The following is a 26367-nucleotide window of genomic DNA, read 5'->3' on the forward strand; positions in this document are numbered from 1 at the left end:
TACATCTCTCTTAAAACTCTTCATAGGGCTAGGATGTAACTCAGTTGGTAGAGGGCTTGCTTAGCATGTAGGAAGCCCTGGGTTCTCTCTACCTCCGGCACTACAGAACCCTGGCCATTTCGATGCAAGCCCATAATCTGAAACTTGGGAGATGGACACAGGAGGATCAGAAGTTGAAGGTCATCGTTGGCTACAGAACAAGTCCAAGGCCAACTTAAGATGTTCAAGACCTTGTCTCAAAAACAGTCTCCTTGTATAAAGGAATACTATTTGCTGACATAGCATCCACTATTGTCTACAGCAAACTGTCACCTTCTGAGAGCATCCCCCAGAAAACATTTCCCTGCTACTTTAGAGGTTTACGTCATTCGGTATAATTTCAGCAGCCCCAAACATGAAGACTTTTACACTTGCTTAGAAATAGATACATAAAACATACAGAGGATCAGCACTTTACCCCAAATTCCCTCCTATTCCTTCCCTTAATTGCAGCATTAAGGAACCCTTACATGGGCCAAGGTTATGCTTCAGTGCAAGACATGTTTACAGAGCTCTAAAAAGACAAGGGAACTGTTTATTGAGTAGACAGTGTTTGACTGCTATTTCAAAGTGCACAGAGAAAACTTCCATCACAAAGCGCATTAGACAGCACAGATTACCACAGAGCAAACAAATTCATTCCTGGCATGAATGTGCCGGGGCAACATCTCCTAACTAACACAGGTCTCATCTGTCCATGCCACTAGCAGCACTAGCAGGCAGAGGCTCCACAGGCTTTGCTCAGACCACTCAGGGATGTCCCCCGTGCCTGTAGAGAAGGAAACACTGACACCAATTTACAAAAAAAAAAAATTGTCGACATTGTCATTTAGCCCTAGCTTCAAACTAGGTAGCTGTAGATAGGATTGAACTCCAGACCTTCCCGAGTGCTGAGATTATTGGCATATACTACCAACCAGGCAACCTTTGCCTTATAAGGAAAGAGCTCAACTGTGTTTCTTGTTCAAGTCTTGGCATCGGTAACAATCCATCTATTCTGCCATTGGGGGAGCTCCCAGATGATACCCACACAAAATCCTTTTTCTCCTGAAAACTCCACGGAGACCCATTTCTTTTGTTTCTTTATGCACTTAACCAGTTGTTAAGTTACTTGTAGGGAGAGCATACCTAAGACATGCTCACTTTTTAAAACATCTGGCATCATATTTAAGAGCAAGGGGTTTGAAGTCAGAATTGAGTTTAATTGTGACTGTCCCAGTAACTATGCCTCGAGGAAATCATATTAAATTCTCTGCATCTGCTTTCTCATCTCTAAAATGGGACTAATAATAGAAATTACATCACTGTGTGTTAGGGGGCAAATGAGCTAAGCTTTGCAAAGTTCTTAACATTGGGAATAGACATCCACTAAAGGACAGATTTAATGATTAGTCTTTTATAACCGCCTCACATCCAGTACTTCTGTCAGGCAGATACCATTCCTCCTGCCTGGGTGGATGAGTGATGGTGACCCATCCAGGGTGCAATTCACTCCTGATGACACCCGGCCCCGGGACCCCATCACCCTCCGTTACCCTCCATCCCTTTAAAGACTTTTATAGAGTGGGATGCGGTGTCCAGCACAAGAAGAGACTTCTCCTTGGTGAAGGTCAGGGCCACGGGACGAGAGAGACCATGAGTGACCATGGGTTTCAAGGCTGGAAACTCCTCAGGTTTCCCCAAGCATATGATGGCTGGCCCAGAGGTGTCTGCTACAATCACATTTCCTTGGTGGTCGAAGGCCACCGCTGAGACAGTTATTTTAGAAGGAAAGAGGAGGTTCAGCCCGAAGCTATCCACCTGGCCAATCAGCTGCATGGCAGAGTTGAACACCTTCACCCTTGTGTTGTCACCTGCTGTCCCCAAGGGCCAGGGGTGTTCTAGGATCGCGATGGCCCCGGTGAGCCAAGACACGGCCACCCCACGGGGATTGCAAAGCTGAGCCTGCAACCTCTCAGTCCTCCGAAGGACCCCTTCGGGGAAATCTACTTCCAGCAGGTGTAAGGTCCCTGCCTCTGCGTCAGTCACCAGGGCCAGGTTCTGAGGGGTGACCTCCACACCCCAAGGCAGGGAAAACTGCTTTCCCACAACCAGCTTGATCTGGCCGAAGAAATCAAACACTTTGAGGGACCGGTCGCCAGCGTCGGTGACAATCACGTGGCAGTCGTTGGTGACGGCGACATCCAGTGGGTACTTCACGTCATGAGCTGCATCCCCCTTCTCTCCAAACTGGTGTGCACCTCCTCCTCCGGAGTCAAAGATCTTGACCCGCCTCTTACCGTCGTGCACGACCACGACTCGTCCGGTCTTGGGGCACAGTGCAAGCCCCGTGGGGTTCACCAGGGTCCCCCACCCTCCGAAGGCGTGCTGACAGGTGAGCACCCCGGGCGCGCAGGGGGCAGCGCTGAGGGCGGCCTGGGACGCGTGAAGAGTGGAGCCCAGGAGCTCCAGAAGGTGCAACACCGGCAGGCAATCGCTGGTGTCACAGGCTCGGCAGGCCCGCCGGCAGAAGGGACATTCGAGGGCCAGCGATCGCGGGTGCGCGAGGGCGGCCACGCAGGCCAAGCAGACCACGTGGCCACAGGGCAGGTTGCGCGGGCGCCGCTGCTGCCGGTGGCCGAACCTCTCGAAGCACACCTTGCACTCTAGCAGGCTGACCTCCGCCTCGCGCACCAGCTCGGGCCGCACCCCCGCCGCTTCCTCCCCCATCGCTCCTGCCGTGCTGCCGCAGCCCTGGCGCAGCCCTCGGTCACGGTCACGGTCACGGGGCGGGGCATCCGCTCTGACGTGGGGCTCAGCGCCTGGCCCGGTACGCGCTGCTGGTACGCGCTGCTGCTCCCTGGCGGGCGCACGCCGCAGTGGTTCGCATGCGCCGTGCGCAGACCTGGAATCATCATATCACGTCACCGGTGAGAGATGCCGGCTTTCCGTTCCCTGTTAACCTGTGAGTGGCAAGGCGAGCACCGAACCTAGTCTCCCAATGCTGATACCCAGCAGAGCTGCTCGTCAGCTGCGCTGGGTGCTGGTTAGCAGGGCTGGGCAGGAATAAGACAGGCTCCCAGTATGGGTCAACTAAGGAGAGTGATACAGGAAGGAAGATAACTTCAAGTGGGTGAGTCAGGTGTGCATACTTCTTTGGTGTGTTTTATCACACTTGTGAGAAGGTAGACACCCAACATTCGCAGCGCCTCTGGGTGTGGTAGCTGAAATCCCAGCACTGAGGAGGCAGACACTAGTGGTTAGAGGTCAGCCTAAGGCTATTTACAGTGTCTCAACCCTCCCATAACCCCGCCCCCCCCACACACACGAAAACAAACGAAAGAATACGTGGGAAATGGGTTTGTTTGGAAGGAATATTTAAAAGCTGTTAGTGCCTGGAATGGTGGCCTACATAGCGAGTTCCAGGCCAGACAGACAGACAGACAGACAGAGCTAGGTAGTGAGGCCCTGTCTCAAGCAAACAAACAAGCAACAGCAACAACAAAACAGTTAATAGCAATATCTATCAATATCTATAGAACGTATGTATCTGCCTTCTTTGCAGTGGTCTCATGCATTGTTTTAGTCAAGCCTCTTGACAACTGGAGTGGCTTGGATGAAAAACGGCTAGGCAGTGATTGGAAGCCAGGCAGTTTGACTACAGGACCTCTATCTTGCACTGATCCTCAAATATGGTTCTATATGACAAATGCTTGAGTCTCCTTGCCAAAGGCCTCATGGTCCTCCTGGGTGAGGGCTGGGCTGCAGGGAGCTGTGAAGGGTAAATTTGAGCCAGCGATTCCTTCCGTGTCTTCCAGACTCAGGCAAGATTGAAAGTAAAGGGACAGAAGAGATGGCTCTGTGGTAAAGAGGACTTGCTGCCCTTGTAGAGGACATGAGTTCAGTTCCCAGCACCCACACTGGGTGGTTCACAACCACCTGTAACTCCAGCTCCAGGAATTCCAGTGTCCCCTGCTGGTCTACATGTACTTGCACATATGTGCATGCATTCACACAAACATACACACATGCATATAAATAATTATAAGAAATATTTAAAATTGAAAACTTGAAAGTAAAGGTTATCTACATATATTGGAACAACCTTAAAGTTATGGTCACTATAATCTACAGGAATCCATTATGATGTTCAGATCTTCATATTTAGCTTATTATTCCTGCTCGTTTACAAGTTGGGATCATGATTGTTCACCCTCTTGTTCCATAGACTTCCAAGAAAATGGAGGACTCAACCCTTTGCTAATACTGAGCAAAGAAAAGCGTTTTATCAAGAGTTACATATCTCAGAGATCGAGATTAGACCAGAATAGCCAAGCTGATGCTATGGGTTCAGAGTGCATCTCCAGTCTAAGTAAGAAACCAATTAAAGCATATCGAATAGAAATACTACTTTTAAAAAGACTTATTTTTAATTGTGTTGTGCATGCATCTGAGTGTGAGTCCTTGGAGTTCAGAAGAGGGTGTTAGATATCTGGGAGCTGAAATTATAGGCAGTTTTGAGCCACTTGATGAGGGGTGATGGGATCCAAATGCAGGGCCTCAGGATTGAGCAATGAGTGTGTTTAACTACTGAGCAGTCTCTCCAGCCCCTCAGAAGTAATGGAAAATATTTATTTTATGGTTTTGTTTTTTGAGACAGGGTTTCTCTGTATTGTTTTGGAGCCTGCCCTGGAACTCCCTCAGTAGACTGGGCTGGCCTTGAACTCACAGAGATTCACCTGTCTCTGGCTTCCAAGTCCTGGGATTAAAGGCATGTACCACCAATGCCTGGTGGAAAAATATTTATTTTATATGTATAAGTGTTTTCTCCACCGTATGTATATGTACCACATACATGCTTGGTGCCCGAGGACTGGTGTTATGGATGGCTGTGAGCCACTATATGGGAACTGGCAATCGAACCCACAAGGGCTTCTCACTGATGGGCCCTCTCCAGCTCCTCAGAAATACATTTAAATCGGGAAATACATTCAGGATACAAAAACTGGACTGTTTTTAGAACCAGTCTTGTCCAACAGAAATATAATGAAACCCATGTTTTAAAATAATTTCCTTGTACCTCCATTTTTTTAAGTTAAAAGAAAACGAAATTAATTTAGTTGGACTTGTAATTACTTGAAAGTATGAAAGAGATATTTTGTACTCATTTTATGTGCTAAGTAAAATCACTTACTTGTGTCTAACTCAACCCCAATTCTGCTGACTATAGCCAAGCTTGTGTTCCCCAGAAATAACCAACAGCTAGCTCCCTGCTAAGCCTACCTTTTCTGCCTTCTCAGACCTTTGCTGCCTCCGTGAGGCCACTGGCAGAACTACACCACTAGCATGTTTGGGCAGCTTTGCAACATTGGACACACAATCTACTCCTATCAAGCACCCAACAATGAGTTTGATTTTTGTTTTGGTTTGTTTGAGACAAGGTCTCATGTAGCTTATGCTGGATTCACACTGGTTATGGGGCTGAGATTGGCCTTGAGCTCAGGGGCCTCCTGCCTCTACCACCCCAGTGCAGGGGTCACAGGTGTTTGTATGCCAGGTCCAAAATAGCAAATTAAAAAGTATGGCATTTGATTTTTAATATGGCATTTGGTTGGCAGTTAACGTTTTCTCAATTATTCAAGGCTTTAAGCTTCAGACATGGGGAAAAAACACCAAGATTTGAGTCTTTCACAGTTTACAGAATCATCAACTTCATAGTTTGCCTTTACCCCGTGGAATCCACCAGTTCCTAGTCCGGTGCACACGAGCACACACACATAAACACACATACGCACCCTAGTTACTTTTCTTACTGCTGTGATGAAATACTAGACATCAAGTTAAGGAAGAAAGGGGGGTCTGTTGGCCATGGTTTGAAGGACTACAGTCCATGGTGGTGGGGAAGACATGGTGGAAGACTTGGATGGAGGCAGCTGGAATGTCCTGCATTTGACTCTTCACTGGCACAAAAAGCAAACACGGAGAACCAGGGCCAGAACCAGGCCTGACTATAAGCCATTACCACCTGCCCCCAGTGACCTACTTCTTTCCGCTGGCCCCACCCCCTAAAGGCTCGAACCTTCCAAAACAGTGCCACCAGCTGGAGACCAAGTGTTCAGACTGTGATGGACAGTTCTCATCCAAAGCATGACATGCATGCATAAATACACATCGAAAATTGCTTCCTTTATGAAATAAAACAACAACCACAAATGTACCGTGGTAGTGAGTGGGCAAACTAATGTCTCTGTGAGCTAGTTTCCATTCAATCATGAGTTAGTTCCCTAACATCGGAGGCCACCTTCTGTGGTCCCAACCATGAGTCCCTTCCAGGACTAATCACCAGTCAGTCAGTGTAAGGTGTGGTTGCATTCCTTTCTGTGCTCTTTCCTTGATGTGGAATAAGACTTCTGTACACCGTGAAGATGTGCTGCTCTCCTTGTTAATAAAAAACAAAGCAAGCAAACAAAAAAAGGCATTTTTGGAAAATCCTAAGAATAATTCAGCCCCGGTAACAATGTATATGGAGTGTGTTTTAAATCTCAAGGCTTTTAAATTCAGGACACCCCCAGTGAGGACATATTTTACACTAAAGATTGATGACATAAAGTTATCTCACTTGTATCATGTAAGACTTTCTGGGTTTGAGCTATGGAAACAATTCTAGCTACTGCATGAGCAGGGAAGTCTATCATACAACATGAGACTCTCTTCCTCAGGCTGGGTATCAGGGCTTCTGGAAGGGTAAATTGGGAGACCAGAACACTGGTGGCTCCTCTACTGTTTGTGTCTCCACTTCTCATCTCTGTGGTAGCCATGGCAACTTGAGAGATCCTGCTATGCCCATTCGTTTTTGCCCCCTGAGCAGCTAACTTGTCTTTCCAGATTTGAGCTTTAAAAGAAAACTCTAAAGAGAATTGGATTGGCTCAGGTCAGTGGTCCAATACTGTCCGTTCAGCTGGATACAAAGGTGAGGTCAGATGCTCATGGCCTCTAGAAGTTCACTCTGTATACTGAGGCAGGTGTCAGAAAAGCAAGTCTGAACAGGATACTTGAATAGGTCAGTGGCAGAAGATACCCAAGGACAGCTGTTGGAGAGGACATTAAGTCAACATTGAACATTAAAGGAGTTCACACAAAGTTAAGTCTTTAAAATATACTTTCTATGTGATGAGTATTTTGCCTGAATGTATATATTGCACTACATGCACAGCTGGTGCCCACCATGGACAGAAGAAAGTGTTGTGTCCCCTGGAGGTAGTTATAGACAGCAGTGAACCCCCACATGAGTGCTGGGAACCAAACCCCTGTCCTTGGAAGAGCAACAAGTGCTCGTAACCACTGAGCCTTCTCTCTAGCCCCAAGTTTAACTGTTAAAAGATAATCTCCATGGAGAACATATACAGCTTTCATCAATATTAATGGTGTTCCTAATAACAGCCATTACCTTAGTACATGCACAAATATTCCCATATATACACAGTAACCTATTTTTAAAAATACACATTACTGTATTAACATGAGTTAAAAATATAAACCACTTTAGATGTTAGGACGTGTGGAGTTACAGATTGACATCTGATTAAGCAAAATGTGATTGTTATAAGAGCTAACAAATTCTGAGCCTAAGCTTTCACAAAAAACAGCCTTGAACCACTCATCTAAGTAAAACTAAATTAAAAGAAACAAAAAAAAATTTGCCATACTCAGAAAAAAATATTTCTTACAGGTTTTATTCTTACAGTTTGCAGAAAAAACTTTTTCCATATAGATTGGTTTAAAATTTTTTGTTTCTTAATTCTGCTAAATATAAAATTATACAAGAGAAAAAATAAGTAAAGATGGGGTCCCAGCACCTAAGTAGATTAAGATTTATAGTAAAGTATAATTAAAAATAATTTAGACTGCCCCTAACTCTATTAAAATCTTACAATTCCTCAGTGATTCTAATTCTCATACATACTATTTTTTGTTATTTGTTGTATAAAGTAACAAGCATTACATTTTTGTTTTTTAGTTATAGGAGAAATTCATGCTGACTATGAAAAAGACACACGATATTTAATGTTTGGCTACCAATCACACATTCTTCAAAGGATTGACTTGCAACATTTTAATGTGTGATTTCGTTTAAAAAGTTATGAGCAAAGGTAAGTATGTTGTATAAGAAAAAATTCAAATGATTATGTTTTCAAGCCTTAACATAATTTTTAATTTTTAAAAAACCCACACAGGAATTGACTGTTTTTGTTTTGTCTGGTTTTTCCAAGACAGATTTTCTCTGTGTAGCCCTGGAACTTGCTGTGTACATCAGGCTGGCCTCACACTCACAGAGTTCCACCTGCCCCTCCCTCCCAAGTGCAGGGATTAAAGGCATGCGCACCGCCACCACCGCCACCACCGCCAGCAGCAGCAGCAGCAGCAGCACTTTTTTACTTTTCTGTAAGGAGATACAATTTCTCCAAAATGGAGTCAATCCCCCAGGCTTTATGTCTTTCTTCAAAAACGTCAACCTCTTCAAGGCAGCGGATGCTGCACTTTGTACCTGAAGTAAGAAAGTAACAAGTTAGAACATTGTGAAGGACTTCTGGGTTGCCCTAGAAATGCTCTTAAGGATTCTGTGGCTAAAAATCTTCATTGTGTGTGTGTGTGTGTTTAGGAGGGGGGCGCTAATAGTTGGCATCTTCTGTATCACGCTCTGTGGTGATACATTATTTTTCATGTTACAACTCTCTAATTTATCTTTTAGACAGGATCTCTCACTAATCCCAGAGCTTGTAATGGGCCAGCTCTGGAATCTGCCTGTGCCCCCTCCACCGCAGCTGCTGGGGTCACAGTCATGAGCAACTAGGTCTGGCTTTGATGTGGCTGCTCCGTACTTGCATGTCAGGCACTTCACAGACTGTGTTATGTTCCCAGTGCTCCCCCTCCTGCTTTCTAAGATTTGGATCTCATGCAAACTAAGCTGGCCTTCAATTCATTATGTAGTGAAGGATGACCTTGAACTTCTGATCTTCCAACCCGTCTCCCAAATATTAGGACTACAGGTGGTGCCTTTATTATAAAGCACAGGATAAAAAGGCACACTGTGGAAACTAGTCCCTTTTCTAGGATAAAAGTCTTCCATAACATGGTCTCTACTTTTTACATTACATATACTTTAATTGCATGTACTAATAGTTCACTAGCAGCTGAACAGTTAACTGTTTTCTTTCTTGGTTTATTTTTATTTAATTCTATTTTTCAGACAGGCTTTTCTCTTTGGTCCAGACTCAGATTGGCCTGGAACTTTCTTTTCTCTTGATTCAGCTCCTGAGATCTGGGATTACAGTTGTGTCCATCATGCTTGATTTACTGACTTTATTTTAAAAGAACATAATTGGGCTGGGAGACAGCTCAGCAGTTAAAGAGCTTACCTCTCTGGCAGAAGACCCCAGTTTGCTCACAACTGCCTATTCCTCTGATTCTTGGAGCTCTGTTGCCTCTGGCCTCTAGATACATGTGCACATACCCATACAGACACATATACATACATATATAATTAAAATAATAAAAATACATCTCTTTTTTTAAAAGAGTGCACCATGCCTTTAATCCCAGCACTCAGGAGGAAGAGGCAGGTGGAGCTCTATGAGTTCAAGGCCAACCTGGTCTACAGTGTGAGTTCTAGGACAGGCAGGGCTACACAGAAACCCTGTCTCAAACACACCACACACACACACACACACACACACACACACACACACACACACACACACGCGCGCGCGTGCGAATATCAAAAAGGAATGTTAACTTACCAAATAACCTTTTAAGTTCAGTATCTGGAACATAAAATGGTGGGCCTAAGAAAAAAGAAGTGTGGTGAAGAATAGTTTATGGTTCCAACTCTAATTGAGAAAGCAAACAAATTCTTGGGGTTCACCTCTCAGCTTAATTTTGGTGATGTTATGGATACTTATTATATAGACTACTCAGGAATTCAGAGAGGTAAATATATAGCATGCCTTTCGTGTGTGTGTGTGTGTGTGTGTGTTAAAGATACGGTCTTAAGTAGTTCAGGCTGGCCTCAAACTAACTATATAGCTAAGGATGACCTTGAACTAGGGACCCCCTGCTTCTATCTCTCCCCCAAGTACTGAGATTATAGGCATGCACTGCCATATATGGTTTACAAAGAGCTAGGGATCAACCCAGAGTCTTTCTGCATGCTAGGCAAGAACTGTACCAACTGAGCTACATCCCTGGCCCCCCAGCCTTACTTTAGAATATCTCATATCAGAGATCAGAGTGGAGCCCATTGACAGGTTCCTCTGGGGTGTCCTTCATCTTCTAGCCACACAATGCCCATTGCAGGGCAACCACATTTCTTCCTCCTACTCTAGGGCTCTCAGGACACCTCTTCACATAAGGTCATCCATTTCCCTTCCTACAGTTGGAACTATGACTGATGACCAAAGCAGGAAAGGAATAAGAAAATGTATGTAAGAGCACAAAGGTCTGCTGTTCTCATTAGCCCAGAATTATCTTCATGCATATAAGCAGTGCACATCCTATGAGATAAGACAGGGGAAAAATAATCCTCACACGTACATAGAATTAAATCAGGAAAGTAGGCAAACAAACAAACAAAACAAAAAACACATGTTACCTGCATGTTTTGTTGGATCATAAGAAAGGATAGCCACAAGGTAATGAAACTCTTCTGTCAGTAGGGAGAGTATTATATCTGCATAGCTAGAAAGAACACAAAAAGTATGTTTCATTTCTCTTATACAGACAGAGGCAATGAAGGAAGCCAGCATTTACTATATATTACTATCTGCAGTGAAACTCTTCTAGTACCCATATAAGTCTGTGTGGTGGTTTGAATGAGAATGCCCCCCATGGACTCACAGATTTGAAGACTGGTCCCCAGTTGGTGGAATTATTTGGGAAGCATTAGGAGGTGTGGCCTTGTCGAGGAGCTGTGTCACTGTGGATGGGCTTTGAGGTTTCAAAAGTCCATTCCAGGCACAGGTAGGTTCAGTCTCTCTCTCTCTCCCTCTCTCTCTCTCTCTCTCTCTCTCTCTCTCTCTCTCTCTCTCTCTCTCTCTCTCTCTCTCTCTCTCTCTCTCTCTCTCTCTCTCTCTCTCTTCCCCCCCCTTCTGCAGATGCAGATCAGGATGTGAGCTGTGAGCTCTCAGCTACTGCTCCAGTGCTATGCCTGTCTACCTGCTGCCAAGTTCCTTACCATGATGGTCATAGACTCAGCCTCTGAAACTGTAAGCAAGCCCCCAATTGAATGCTTTCTTTTGTAAGCTGCCTCACTCATGGTGTCTTGTCACAGCAGCAGAACAGTAAATAAGATGATCTGGTTCTTGTGTTCCACTGCATTCACTGTGTAGCCGAGGTTGACCTTGACTTTCTGATCCTCCTGCCTCCACTTCCTAAGTGCTGGGATTATAGGCATGCAACACCACATATGTTTATGGCATGCTAAGGGTGGGAACATGGGCTTTTGTGAATGTTTTTTATTATTTCTGATGTGTGTGGGTGTTTTATCTGCATGGATGTCTGTGCACCACCGCATACATGCAGCTATGCAGGGGTTCTTCTTTTAGAAATTTGTTATTTTAATTATGTACAATTGTATGTCTGTGTGTTTGGGAAAGGGTGTATGTGTACATGAGTGCTGGTGTCCAGAGTGGCCAGAGGCTCTGATCCCCCTGGAGTTGGAGTTATGGGCAATTGTGAAACTCCTGACATGGGTGCTGGGAGGTGAGCTTAGGTCCTCTAGAAGAGCAGTATGTGCTCCGAATTCAGCTACATCTCCAGCCTCCAGGGGCTCTTATTTAAAAGCAAGAAATGCATGGAATAAATTATGTCCTCTGGCTCCCCACCCAAAGCTGGGAAACAGTAAAGAGAAGAATGAAGTTGAAGCCTTCTCCCAGGGTAGGTCAGACATGAAGACACCACAGGACAGACAGAGGCTGATGGGGTCCTAAGGGGTCTGGTTGACCTTGTCGGAATGCTTCCTGAAGGATCACTAGTCTACTGTGTGCTCAGGGGCCGGGGCTCCCAGGGCAGGTTGGGTATCAGAAGCACCAAGACACATGTTAGAAGCAAAGATGCTTGAGCTCTGCCCACAGACTGACTCGGTAGGTCTGCTGTTGGGCTGGGATGCTGACAGTTAAGTATCCTGTGTGACAAGGACATCCCTAAAGGCACACATGTGAGAAGGGACAGCAGAATCCCTTTCATCTGGTTTGACAGAGGTGAGACTAGTGTGCAGGTAAGTTTGGGGTGACAGACAAAGTTCTATAAATACGGCATTAACCACCAGTGCTGTGGATGACCCGTTAGTGGGCGCCCCAAAGAGTGAGTGACACAGCTTTCCAGCCATGTTGGTTCAGAAGTGGGTGTGACTATGATAAAACACTAAGACTGATCAGGAAGTGACCCACCTGATGGCTGTACTTGCACACCAAGTAAGTAGAGAGAGGGACTGACCGTGGTTGCTATAGTGAAAGCTGCAGTATCTGTGTTGAGTGATGCGGAGTGCTGTCAGTGACTCAGATGTGTGGGAAGAGAAATGACAGAAGCATGCTATGGGTGGTACACACCCACAATCTTAGCAGCTGGGAGGCTGAGGCAGGAGCACCTGAAATTCCAGGTCAGCCTGGGCTACATATGAGTTTGAGGATAGCCTTTGTTTCATCTTGAGACTCTATCTTCAAAATTAAAAAAAATAAAAGAAAAAGAAAGAATAAAGTAATCTTTTGAGCAGAATCCTTCACTTATTGACTTTTTGACACCCCCACCCCCAATGTAGCCTGTAGTCCAGACTGGCCAGGAACTCACCATGTAGTTTTATGCTGGCATCAGATTGAAAGCAATCCTTCTCCCTGAGCCTCTCAAGTGCTAGGATTACAGATGTGAGCCACCACAGCTCGTGTGACTCTTGTTCTTAAGAGTGGTGCGAAGAAACTTGTCCCTAGGATGGTGATCCACCAGAGTGGCTCAGCCATGTCTCCTGGAACTGGCAGCCACCAATTCCCTTGGAATGTGAACTTTCAATCAAACTCAAAAAAAAAAAAATCCAGAGGGCAAGGCCGGAGAGACAGCTCAGTGAGAGCACAGACTGCTCACATTGGTTGGCTCACAACCGCCTGCATCTTCAGCAACAGGGTATCTCATGCCTTCTTCCGACCTTGATGGCAGCCCACCATGTCTGCACACACATATACACGTGTGCATGCACATCCACATAAATACAAAATAAGTTAAAATCTCAAAGAAATTACTTCTGATAACAATATCCAACATGCTCGTGAGTGTGTTTACCCTGTGACCACAGACACACACATGCAGAGAGGGAGGCGGGGCAGGAAGAGGCAGAACAGGAGAACAGGGAGGATCATGACTCTCTGGCCAAGCTAAAGCTTCATTTTCCGTGGAAGCTTCCCCTTGGGTGTCACTTGCCTTGTTAGCCATGAGCAAGGGTGTCAGAGTCAACTAGGGTGTCCTTCGAAGCTAAGGACGGAGGATGTGATGCCGCAAGGACAGGGGAGCAGAGGCAGGAGATGGTGCGTTTGTCTTGCCTGATATACAGCTTGACTTTCTTCCTTTGGTCACAATGATCACAGAGGCCTTACCTGCACTAAATGTGAATCAACTCCTATACTGATGGAACAGCGGAGCCCAGTGGGCCTGCTTCCCCTTGGGTCTCAACTCAACATCCTGCTCTCTCCCTGACAGCCTGTAGATTTTTATAGAGCACTGAGTGTGCTCCACAAATACAGTGTGTTATGAAGGTGCAGGCGTTTGAGGCAATGCCTCGAGCGGATGAAGGGCAAACACTATGGGGAAATGCAGAGCATGCGCTGGAAATGTGATGTGGATGCCTGGAAGAGCTGAGTGACAGAACCGTCATGGCAAAAGCCATGCCCACCTTCCCAGCGCTGCACGTAGCTTACATCTAAAGATCCAACGGGAACATAATAAATAGCTATTGGGAAGCTGAATGCAAGGAACAGAACTCAACTGATCATTTAGGAACAAGCGTTGCAGAGACAAACCCAGATGAGGGTGCAGGGTGGGGTAGGAAAAATGAGAGGGAGAGGAGAGGAGAGAGAGAAATTATCAGTGAAGGAAAGAAAATATGTATACATCTGGTGTGGAATGTTATGGTTTTCAAAGATTAGGTTTGGCAATAGTCTTGCATATGAAGCAACTGATTTGTCTTTTTAAATGTGTTGCTGACATGGAGTTTGAACTTTTTGGCCATGTATGAAGAGTCTGCCTCTGTGTAATGAGTAATTCAGTATCTAACCTGCCAAATCCAAGGAGACACATTTGTGGAATTATTTACACAAGAAAATGGGATTGTACTTACCTCACATGCTTTCTTAATTTTACTTTCTTGTAAGGCTAGGTATAAACACGATCACCCAAAGTATCAACAAGTGCGTTTGTAACAACAGTCGGTTTTTTGGTGTCTTGTTTGTTTGTTTTGGTTTTTCGAGACAGGGTTTCTCTGTATTGTTTTGGAGTCTGTCCTGGAACTCACTCTGTAGACCAGCCTGGCCTCAGACTCACAGAGATCCACCTGCCTCTGCCTCCCCAGTGCTGGGATTAAAGGCATGTGCCTCCAATGCCTGGCAACAGTCAGCATTTTATAGTTCATTGGAGTTAATAACACATTTCTCACAGATTTCATTGTTCTTTTATTTAGGAGACAGAGTCTGGTGGTCTCATTATGGCCCAGGTTTGCCTCAGACTCCCGAGTGCTGGGATTACAGCTGTGTGCTGCCACACCTGGCTGACATATTTCTTTTCTTCCAATTCCCACAGCTCCTTGAGGTCATGTGATGTGGAGCTCTGAGCAAACTCAGCAGGTTAGAATTTCAAATGCCATGTGCCAGCTGTCTAACTTGGGACACAGCTCTTTGACCTTACATTTCTCATGTGCAAACTGGAATCAAGACAGCATCTCTGTCATAGGGCTGTCAGACTAGTTAAATGTGTTAGCACACACCGAATATTCCAAACAATGCCAGGACAAGAATCCCACAGCTGTCAGCAACAGTGATGGTGCTAGCAGAGGTCATCTAAGGTTGCAGAGGAGTGACCTGGGGCTTGGAGAATCACAGTACTTGGGTCAAGGCAGCAGAGCTTGCAAAGTGGCCAAACCACTGGCATCATACACACTTCAGCTTTCCTCAAACCCAGCTAAGCACAAAGAAAACCAAAGCAACTGAAGAAACCAACTTACCGCTCACGGTCACCTGGGTTGATAGCCACTAATGATCCTCTATCCCAAATCCTGTCAAACTTGCCAATATTCGCTCTGCTCAAGAGAGAGGGGAAAGGCTGTTACATTTTGTCTGAAGAAAGATTAAATCTCAAACAAGATATCTAGTGTTCCCCAGGGGACATGTTGGGACCTCACCCATCATCAAGGTATCAGGGTCTCATGTTGACTTTCCTTTATAGACTTTAGAGGGATGTACTGACCCAGTGTGGGGACTGTCCACTTCCTAACTCCTGCAGCAACCTCCTTGTTTTTCTGTGACTTGGGAAAAGGAGAGAGGGCAGAGGGTAGTTGTAGCAAGCTTTTTCATCGGCTACCACCTCACAAATAATGACATAGAAACTTATTATTTATTATGAAATCTCGGTCTTTAGCTTAGGCTTGTCTCAACTAGCTCCTACAACTTATATTAACTCATTTACCTTAATTTACATTCTGCCACAGGGTGTTAGCTCTCTTCTATCTTGCACCTACTGTTTCCTCTCTGGGTCTCGCTGGCGACTCTGCCTTTCTTCTTCCCAGAGTTCTCTCTCTGCCTGGAAGTCCCGCCTATACTCTCCTGCCTAGCTATTGGCCATTTAGCTTTTTATTACACCTATCAGTGCAATACATCTTCACACAGTGTACAAATATCCCGCAACAGGCAGTGAGTGACAGCTCTGTCCCCTGCCCCTTGCTCAGGCATCAGGCTCTGTCAGTTACTATATTGCCTCCTACACTTTGTAACTCATTTGGTTACAGGCTCAGGTGCCAGGTGGAAGACTCAGTTTTCCTCTCCCTGCCTTTAAATTGCTGCAGATTGTCATAATGAGTTTGAAAGTTTGGGATCTATCCCTATGAAGTGGAAAGATGGGGCTTTGGTAAGAACAACTGCAGAACAATAATTCTCATTGCTACGGAAGTGGACAGGAGTGGCGAACAGATCCCCCACCACACCCCAGCACTGCCAGCAAGGCCCACCCTCATTGTTACTCTGTGTGTGTGTGTGTGTTCGTGCACATGCAAGCACATGTATTCTAAGGTGTGCATATGAAGGTCAGAGTTAGTTCTTTCCTTCTACCATGGGTTTGGGGAAGTGAACTTAGGTCATCAGGCTTGAATGACAAGCATCTTTACCCTCTGAGCCATCCTCCTGGACCATGAACATCATCCCCCCTTGTTTTTAAGGCAGCATTTCATCATATAGCCCTGGCTGGCCTAGAACTTGCTATCTAGACCAGGTTGGCCTCCAACTCAGAGATCTGCCTGTTTCAAGCACTGTGTTCAGGCGTGTGCCACCATCCCTTTTTAAACGAACAAATGGGTGGTTCAGTGGGTGAAGCACTCACCATAGAAGCACAAGGACCTGAGTTCTGACAGCTAGAACCCATGTAAAAGCAAGACATAGTTGTAATACCGTGTAATATGGTGAGACGGAGGTGGAGCCAGGAGAATCCCCACAAGTGTGGAGGCCGGCTAGTCTGGAGTTCACAGTGGCCATGAAATCCTGTCTCAAACAGGTGGTAGACAAGGACTGGCATCTAAGGTTGTCCCCTTATGCCACTCATATGCCACAGCTGTACACACCCAAACATATACTCACACTCGCACACACTCACATGCAAAATGGGGCAGATAGAGCACTCAGTCACACTAACATTCACACACGCATGTGCTGACACACATTTACACATATACTCACACACCCCACTTAGGATTTCACGCACACTCACACACTCACATTTACATATACACACTAATTCACTCTCTCGAACACACATACTCACACAATGGTGCAAAGGGTTTTTACTCAGTCACACCCACACTCACACACCCACTCATTCATACTCACTCACACACTCATGTGATGGTGCAGGCAGAGTTCTCAGTCTTACCTGGGAAGATCAAAAATGCTGCAGCAGTACAGTGAAATATTCCCTGAAGAACTCTGTAGCAAAACAATATAAAACACTTATTTTTAAATGGTCAAAGAAAGGAAAACAGAGTTGAGACAAAGCCAAGGAGATAGAGAGACCGCACACTAAGCATAACAACTTTATTGGAGTTTAACATGTTTTCTTTTAAAAACCTGGATGGGGGCCAGCCAGACGGCTCAGAGGGTAAGGCTGCAGCCAAGCCTGACAACCTGGGTTTAATCCCTGGCCCTACATGAAGGAAGGAGAGGACTGACTCTCATATGCAACATGACATATGCATATATACATACATATATATATATTCTACTATCTATATATCTATTCCTAATATTAGTTTAGCTGTTATTTATCATATATGTGTTAAACTATCATCTGTATGTTTAGCCCTAATTCTATCATTTATGTTTACTACTTATCTATCATCTTTTGTTTTGAGACAAAAGTCTCACTCTGTAGCCTAGCCTAGCCTTGAACTCATGATCCTTCTGGCTCCACCCTCTGAGTGCTGAGCTGCCATCTGTACGCTGAAGCCGTAGCTCACTGAAGCAGATAACATGTATGTAATTGGTGGTAAAGAACACCCATTTGACACTTGTTTAACATCTTAAGTACTCATGGGGGGAAAACATCATTTTCTGGTGAGGCACGGGAATAATTAGTTACCACAATCAATACAAACCTTAAACACTTTGGCGCCAGCAATTTCGTTGAACGGTTCCTCTGTATATGAAAGATTCTGCTCTGCGAAAAATTCCCGAATCCCAATTTCACTGATCTCTACACCAACTACAGTGTGGCCCCGCTCTGCAAACCTGCAGGAAAACACAGTTACACTTCAGCTCTCCTTCACATACAGCACTGGATAAAAACCATAGTAAACACACAGCCCCTCTGGCTGGAAACAGTAACCAGAATTCCCACCATGCCTAAGGCCCTATGTTAAAAATGTATCATGAGAAGAAAGGAAATGACAAAAGAAAACAACTCTATCTTTTCCTTAATTTGAAGGGATTCACAGCTTTGTAGGCATTCCTATGAATGTGTTTGACCAGAGAAAATGCCTGTCAGTTCTCCAAATCAGCACTGGCTCTGATCCATTCTCTGTGATGATGGATATGCCCATCTCTGTTCTGTACCAAACAGAGCCACTAGACACACTGGTTACTATGCATCTAGGATGTGGCCAGTCCCATAGAAATGATTTTAAATTTTTAATTGGCTTATATTCAAATATGCAAATCTGGCATGATGTTATACCACCAATTCCATTATTGAGAAGACCGAAGATCTTAAATTTGAGGCCACACTGGACTATACAGCAAGAGTCTGTTTCAAAATTGGAAAGCATATCATTTAAATGAATTTTTAAAAATTGCCACATGTGACTAGTAGTTGCCATACTAGAATGCAAACTTGAAGTAATCTGTGCATTTTTGGTAACAAACCTATAATTTCCATTTATTAACAATAAGCATGATTGGGAAAATGAATCATTATCATATGCAAATAGTAACTTTTCCTAACAAGGTCTATAGTTACAGATTTCTGAGGATCTTAAACAGTAGCAGAAATCTTACTCAGAAAGAAAACAATAGCAGGTGCACAAATATTGAGACAAAGAAGTGAATTTATATCAAACTACATAAAAACTAGTCAGTTCTTCTATAATGCAACACAAGCCTAGCTAACTGTTACTATGCTATGAAGAGCCATGCATAGAAATCACAAGGCTGATGGGAAACTGATGCTTAGTAAACAATATGAAAACCTTTGTGAGCTGGGCATGGGGGCACAGGCTTGTAATCCCAGCACTTGGGAAATGGAGGCAAGAGGATCAGGAGTTCAAGGTCAGCCACAGCCATATAACGAGTTTGAGACTAGTTTGAGCTACAGGAGACTCTGTCTCAAAGACCCACAAAGGGGGCTGGAGAAATAACACAGTGGTTAAGAGCACTTGCTGCCCTTGCAGAAGACCCAAGTTCAGTTCCCAGCACCTGTATCAGGTGACTCACAATGGCCTATAACTCCGGCTCCCAGGGATCCGATGTACACACCAGCCAACAGATACTTAAGTCTTTAAAAAACACTACAAAACCAAAAGCTAGGAATGAGGCAAGGGCTCAATGGGTGAAGTGCTTGCTACAGAAGCAGGAGGACCTGAGTTCGGATCCCCAGCATCCATGGAGAGAGTCGGGCATGGCAGCCTGTACCTGCAATGCTGACAGGCAAAGACAAGAGGATCCCTGGGGCCTGTCAGCAGACTCCAGTTCAGTGAGAGATCCCGTCTTTAAAAAGACAGTGCAGATCAATAAAGGAAGATGCCTTGTGTGGACTTTGGATTGCACACATGTGTATCTGCACATATAACTACACACACACACACACCTGTCAGTGTCACAACTGCATAAATGGGAAAATGGGGCACTGCCCTCTGATGGAGACCCGGAGGTAGAAGGTGGGTGTCAGAAAATGTTCTGTTTGAACTGCTGTGAAGCGGTGGGGTGAGGGAAACTGAATGGGAAGTTTCTAACACCGAGTGTACAGAGGAAAGGCTGGGCCCAGGGTAAACTGAGGTAGCAGAGCACTGTTTGAACAGCAGCTTAACTAACCGTGGCAGAGATTGGTGTTTAGCTGATGGCTTGTGCAGATGAAACCGCAGGTGACTAAAGGTGAACGTCACATGGTGTTCCAACCATTCTCTCATATATTATGAGAATAGAAGGCACATTTCAAAACAAGAACAGGATGGACTGTGCCTATTATCCACGAAAGAGTGCATGTTCCCAATGTGGGCAGAGCATGGGCTATTTATAGTTCTAAAATGAAATGTACTAATAACGTGTCTTTCATACTGCCCAGAGAATTGTACTCTAGCATACAGAGGCTATTTCTTTCATTCTTCATATGTGGTTTTGAAGTTACAAAATATATGCAAAGGAGTTATCCAAACTGGCTGCATGTATTTGTATTTCCCAGTCAACACATACAGCATCTCCTAGAATACAAATAGGGCAAAAGTGATACCATAAAATAACTTTCCTATTTCATTTTAATGTTTTTTTGGCCCTGTTCCTAGTTAGTTCATCTGCTCATGTCTAATGCCTATACATACATAGATCAGTCACACGACTGAAAATTTCTCTAATATGATAACTTACATGAAATTATAGTAGCTTTTATTTCAATTTTTATTATTTGCAGATTTGGGGAATGAAGCCTGTGGGTGCTAGACAAGTATCCTCCCACTGAATTACATTCCCAAACCTCAATTTTTTTTGTTGCAAATGGATTGAGATCTCCAAAATATCCAATAACCCCCCCCCAGGCTAGCTAGCTATACAGTTTCAATAAAGTTGCTTAAAATCTCTGCTCCAGTCACAGAATTACCATTTCTGCTCATAGAGCTGTTTTCTCATAGGCAGTTTGCAAAGTCACTCTCTTCTTTGGTGAGATCCCATTAAAGCATTGTCTAGTAGGAAATACAATTCCTAATTTCATGGCCACACTTGAATCTCAGGTTATAACAGCCATTTAAAATTTTTATTTGTTATTTTTTTATTTATGTGTATGTCTCTGTATGTATGGTGTGTGTGTGTGTGTGTGCGTGTGTCCACAGAGGCCAGAAGAGGGTGTCACTAGTGGTTGTGAGTCACCTGATGTGGATGCTGGGAATTCAACATGAGTTCTCTGAAAGAACAGCGAGTGCTCTTAACCACAAAGCCATTTGTCTTGCCCCCTAACAGCCACTTAATATATGCTCTTAGCTACAAGTTGAGACAGTGTGGACTGCAAAAATTTTACTCTCTCTACTGGAGAATAGAATCAAATGCATATGTTTTGTGGGTAAATCATTGGTATTTACATGGGGGGGAGGCAAGATGATTTTAAAGTGAGTCTATTTACTAGACTTTTCCACCAATCTTTTGTTCTTTCCAGTCTAATGATAGATAGATGCTCCCAATATTTATATTTTTAAGGCAAATTCACATCTTGGAGGATGTATTTGTGCCTGTGCATTATCATGACAACAGTGTTTTGTGCAAAAAAACAATTTCTGGAGTTGTGACTCAGGGTAGCCGTGTAGTAATGGTGGCTTGCTAACTAGAGTGAATTCTTCTTGTAGAGGACTGCTTACAAGAGTTACTCTTCCTACCACTGGTTTTTATAACAGTGACTCACAACAACAAAAAGTCCTATTTGTTCGTGGGAGGAAAGGAGAGTTGAGCTGCACTATAAACACTACCCTGCTGAAAGCTTGTATTACAGTTTGTGTTTTTCTGTTGCCTTCCATTTCAAACATCCATAGTTATTGAAATTTCTAAGCTACTTATAGACATTAAATCCCATACAAAGATCCAGGAGATATGAAAAAGGAGGCTAGTGTTTCCCTATTGTTAGTTACAAATTAATTCACCCAATTGCCAACATCATAGGTATGTACCACCACCCTTGTTTTAAGCAATGTCGGATATGGAACACAGGGTCTCATGCCTGCTAGGTAAGTACTCTCCTAACTGTACTAAATCCTCAGGCCCCCAAACTATTTTTTTTTTTGGCCTAGGAAACAAAATGCAGAAAAACAAGATCATGCCTGACTCAGTTTGCACTCCTTTTGCTTGGAAATAGTATCTTTAATTTAATAACTATCACAGACTCTGTCTAAAAATAAAGACACTCTTGAATTTGAGAATGGAATTTTGTTGTTGATCTTTGTATGTTTGTTTGACTGGGTTTTTGAAACAGGGTCTCACCTAGCTAAGCAGCCCTTGAACTTGAATGTAGCCAAGTCTGGCCTTGAATTCCTGGTCCTCCTGCTGCCACCTCCCAACTATTATTATGGGTGTGTCCTGCCACACTTCATTCTGAGAGTGTGTTTCTTCTTTTTTTTTTTAACCTATATATATCTTGTTAGATATTTACCCCAAATACTACTCTGCTTACCATTTCATCTCAACTGCTTTTCCACACAGGGGGAATAACACTCTCAATCCACTCTGGCCTTTAAGAAATGTATCCAAATACTTCTTTAATAGCCTGGGGAGAAAAAGAAAAGTTTCCAAATGCTTGTTTTAACTAGCCCAATACAAAGGAGCTGGGAAGTAGCATCAATGAGACTAAGAACTTCTCATGTAGTATCTCAATGCTCCCAACAATGTAACAACAACATAATGTTACAACAATGTAATGTTACTTATTACAACCTCTGGTTTACACTTAAAGAAACAGGCCAGCTAAGGAACTTGTTTCATTACATAGCTACTTAGTATTAAATATGACTAACACAGAGTTTTCATGAATAGGAAGTAACTTCTTGTGCTTCCTTGAGTGATACATTTGGAAAAGCCTGTATTATTCACCACATTTAACTCTTATTTTAGTTGTTTCAAAAGTGATGCTAAGAAGGTGCTCTCTGAACGTATACATTTTCAGTACTTCACAGAATGACCTCTTTAAATGGCCTCTTCAATGAGCTTAACTCTTTAAATTTTAATTAATTTAGTGTGTGTGTACACATCTGTGTCATGGTACAGGTCTGGAGGTCAGAGAACAACTTCCAAGAGTCAGTTCTCACTTTCCATCATGTGGTGCTTAGGGACAGAATGCTGAGTGTTGGAATTGGTGGCAAGTGGCTTCCTCTGCTGAGCCAGTTTGCTGGCCCTCACCCTTGCTTTTGAACATTGGGAGACACAAGCTTACATGTTGCTTTAGCATTTGTTGCATGTATAAGCACCGTAACCAAAGCATGGGTGGTTTTTAAAAAGAAGAGACATTTCATTAATCGAAGATGCCACCATCCGTCAGTCATATCATATACAATGAAAGGAAAAAGTGATTTGTTAATTACTGTATGACGTGCTATGGATGCTTTCTGATTTCTGAGAGGCTGCATAGCATGAAATGATTACAGCGAAAATAAATCCAAAAAATGTGTATTTGTATATTACTTTTAAAGCCAGTTTCTTTCTTTTTCCTTTTCCTTTTCCTTTTCATGGAGCCAAGCACTGGCCTCAAGCTCACATATGTAGCTTCAACTTGTGATCCTCCTGCCCCAATTTCTCAAAAGCTATTACAGGCAAACACCACCATGCCCAATTGTGTTCCATGCTGCAGATCAAACCAAGAGGTTCTTGCATTCTAAGAGAGCTCTCTACCAACTGAGGCACACCCCCCCCCAGTCCATTTCTGATAAAGCATTCTCTGTCAGAGACCAAACATGTCTCACTGGTGTCCTTGTTCCTGATGAAATCCGATTTTTCGGGTCACCCATTTATCTTGCCATTCTCCCAGGCTTAGTACTCGGTTCTTCTGTACTTCAGTGTCAAAGTGGTCTTTCACATCAAGTGGAGTTGTATCATCCATAGTTTGTAGGCAATTTTTGTCCCAGAGGCTGCTGTCTCCAGTGCCTAAATGGAAAAATATATGCCATCATGTCACTCAGGAACTGTGACTCTATTGATGAACTATACAAAACCCCTTTACCTTTGGCAATAGCTTTTTAAAAATATATCAACATCAAAGCCAGGAGTGGTGTCACATGCCCCCAATACTTGGGAGACAGAGGCAAGAGGGTTGTTGCAAATACCAGGCCAGCTTGGTCTATATAGTGGATTCCAGGCCAGCCAACCTATATAGCAGGACCCTGTCTCAAAAACAAACAAGTGAGGTATGGTGGCATGTATCTTTAATCCTAGCACTAGGGAGGCAGAAGCAAGAGGCTCTCTGTATTCAAGGCCAGCCTGGTTTACATAGTAAGTTCTAGGCCAGTCAGGGCTACACAGTGAGACATTGTATCAAAACAAACAAACAAACAAAAAACCAAAACCAGCCAAGCAAAAACAAAACCCAGTTTTCAACACCCAATAAACCATACCAAAAATTAGACTTCAGTGAGTCTAGGACTAAGAACACTTCATTGTTATATATCAGGAAAGATGTCTTTAGGGAACAACCTGTACCCCACCCTACAAACTTGCAGATGTAAAGAGGAGTAGAAACCCTGCTGTAAGAAGGTAACAAAAGGAGCCTGCGATTTTAGCCTTTTCTGAACCAGAAATTCAAGCAACCAATGCCCTGGTTTCAGTCCTTCTCCCACTTCTGGGAGTAGGATCGTTAAAGTAGGAAGGTCCAGGGATTCTGAACTGCCACTAGTCATCCATTGGTTGGCTCCTTGGCTAGATCAGAATTCAGCTTGTTGGACCTGTGAAGTCTTTAACCAGCAGTCCTCCGATTTCTGGGCCCTTATATGTCCTTCCTTTAATATGGTTGTTGCATCTAAAAAATCCTAGCATTTGATAGAGCGTCAGGAAGGAACCGAAGGGGTAGGAACTTTGTGTACCTGCAGTTGCAGATTGACTATGTGAGGAGATGCCCGCCCTTCCAATTAAGCACACTATAATACCACGATTCTAGGGACTAGAGAGATGGTTCAGTGGTTAAGAGCACTTGTTGTTCTTGCAAAGGTGCAATTCCCAGAAACCACATGGTGTCACGTGAGAGTCTGTACCCCCGGTTCCAATCCCCCTAGCAGGCAAGTGTGTGTGTGTGTATGCAGGCACACAGGTAAGACATGAGTTCACATAAAGTAAATAAAAGAAATGTAAAAAAATTTCCAGATTTTTGCCCGGTCCTTTAAATCACTGGTGATCACATGACTTGAATGTAATGCTTTCATTTGTGAAACAGCAAGCATGTCACAAAAACAGCAATTTAAGGAAATGTCCTTTTGTTGCATGATTTAGATTCTGTGTTTAGGATTAAAGGACATCCATTAACTCTGGGAACAAAAATGCACTTCACAGCAAGTATTACTAACAAAAGGCCTTTACCAGGCCCTGATATCAGAGGGCAAAGCCCAGAATTGTGAAAGGTCAGCAGGAAGTGTGGGATTACTGTAGATACAGAAAAAAAGCAAGAGAATTGCTCTTTTCCCGTCTCTATTTTCTACCATCAGAAACTATGGTACCCAAAGTTGCCCTCAGAAAGAAGTGCTCTTCTGAACATAGAATAAAGCGTAATTTTTACCCTGCCCAGCCCTCTCTCTCACCGAATCTGGGACTGAAAGGGTCACGAATGCAATCACTTAGCTGTAATTACAGCGCCTCAATGTGGTGTTCACTGTTCATTTCTGGAGAAATAAAATTCTGAACACAATCAAAGTGCAAAGTACGAGGATGAGAAAAGAGGAAGCCACAATGTTTCCTCTCATAAACATTCACTTTCTGTATGCTCATTGGTCCAAGCCCTCCACACCTGAAAAAGCACTCGCTTCTGCTTTAGGAGGGTCTGTCTGGAACTCACTATGTAGTCCAGGCTGATTGATCTCTCTCTAACTCGCTGAGTTCCTCCTGCCTCAGCTCTCTCCTGCTGGGTTACAGGCCTGCACCATAACGCCTGGCTTCTGCTTTAGTTTTACTTTCAAATTTTGTTAAACTACGAAGTAACTTCAGTAAAGTCCACAGGGCTCAGGGAAGTATTTTATACTTGGACATGTGTTATCTGAAACTCACCACTAAGCACGGGGGCTACTTAATACAATGGACTCGAAGCATTTGCATTCTGATCTCTTCCCAGGTTTTGCGGCGCTTCCCGAAGCCCCTTTTCGGGAGGCGGGGAGCTGTCACCCATGCTTTTCACACACCCCATTCTGAAGAACACTGAAACAGACTTATAGAATCTTAGCGAAACCACTGCCCTTCTCGCCGGCTGGCAACTTACCTCGGCTGTGCCCAGCTGCCTTTCTCAGACCCTAGCCAGTCTTTCTGTCTGCTACAACCCGGAGCTCTGCAAGGACGCGCAGGCCCCGCCTCAGGGGCGAAGACCCCGCCCAATATGAACAGGTCACGCCCCGGAGACGACGTCCGGGCTCCAGTCCTATAGGCCCTGCCCGGGGTGAGAACCCCGGCCAGAACGCGCCAACGCCTGGGCACGCCAGACCACGCCCAAGACACTCAGGCCCCTTCTAGGTCGTATCGATCCCGCCTCTGGCACAAAGACCCCGTCCCAGGCACCCAGGCCCCGCCCCCAAACCAAAGCCTCTCCGCCATCCACCCGCCCAGCGCAAGGGCTCCACCTAGAGCGCGTAGGCCCCGCCCTCGCAGGTGCGGAGTTTGCGCAGTGGCGGAAATGGGCGGGGCGGGGCGA

The 26367-nt window shown here is 44.4% G+C and overlaps 2 protein-coding genes across 3 annotated transcripts; both read right to left on the minus strand.

Annotated features, from left to right (window-relative positions):
• Positions 1-554: 554 nt before the first annotated feature.
• On the minus strand, positions 555-2887 carry Nhlrc1 (NHL repeat containing E3 ubiquitin protein ligase 1). Its single transcript, XM_021224944.2, has one exon. The coding sequence runs from the start codon at positions 2746-2748 to the stop codon at positions 1561-1563; it is 1188 nt and encodes a 395-aa protein (XP_021080603.1). The 5' UTR covers positions 2749-2887; the 3' UTR covers positions 555-1560.
• Positions 2888-8334: 5447 nt separating this feature from the next.
• On the minus strand, positions 8335-26266 carry Tpmt (thiopurine S-methyltransferase). 2 transcript variants are annotated; one of them, XM_040755936.1, is made up of 10 exons: positions 25942-26266; positions 25271-25351; positions 23450-23630; positions 22168-22260; positions 17906-18038; positions 17185-17237; positions 15272-15346; positions 10667-10752; positions 9816-9860; positions 8335-8563 (listed from the first exon to the last, which is right to left on the minus strand). In XM_040755936.1, exons 3-10 carry the CDS (start codon positions 23584-23586, stop codon positions 8451-8453), a joined length of 735 nt encoding a protein of 244 aa, XP_040611870.1. In that variant the 5' UTR covers positions 23587-23630; positions 25271-25351; positions 25942-26266; the 3' UTR covers positions 8335-8450. The 2 variants fall into 2 exon arrangements, with proteins under 2 accessions (XP_040611870.1, XP_040611869.1); XM_040755935.1 differs by lacking the exon at positions 25271-25351 and having other exon boundaries at positions 25942-26263.
• Between the last annotated feature and the right edge of the window lie 101 nt (positions 26267-26367).

Source organism: Mesocricetus auratus, unplaced genomic scaffold (assembly GCF_017639785.1).
Source record: "Mesocricetus auratus isolate SY011 unplaced genomic scaffold, BCM_Maur_2.0 Super-Scaffold_100013, whole genome shotgun sequence".
In the NCBI taxonomy this organism is placed as follows: Eukaryota; Metazoa; Chordata; class Mammalia; order Rodentia; family Cricetidae; genus Mesocricetus; species Mesocricetus auratus.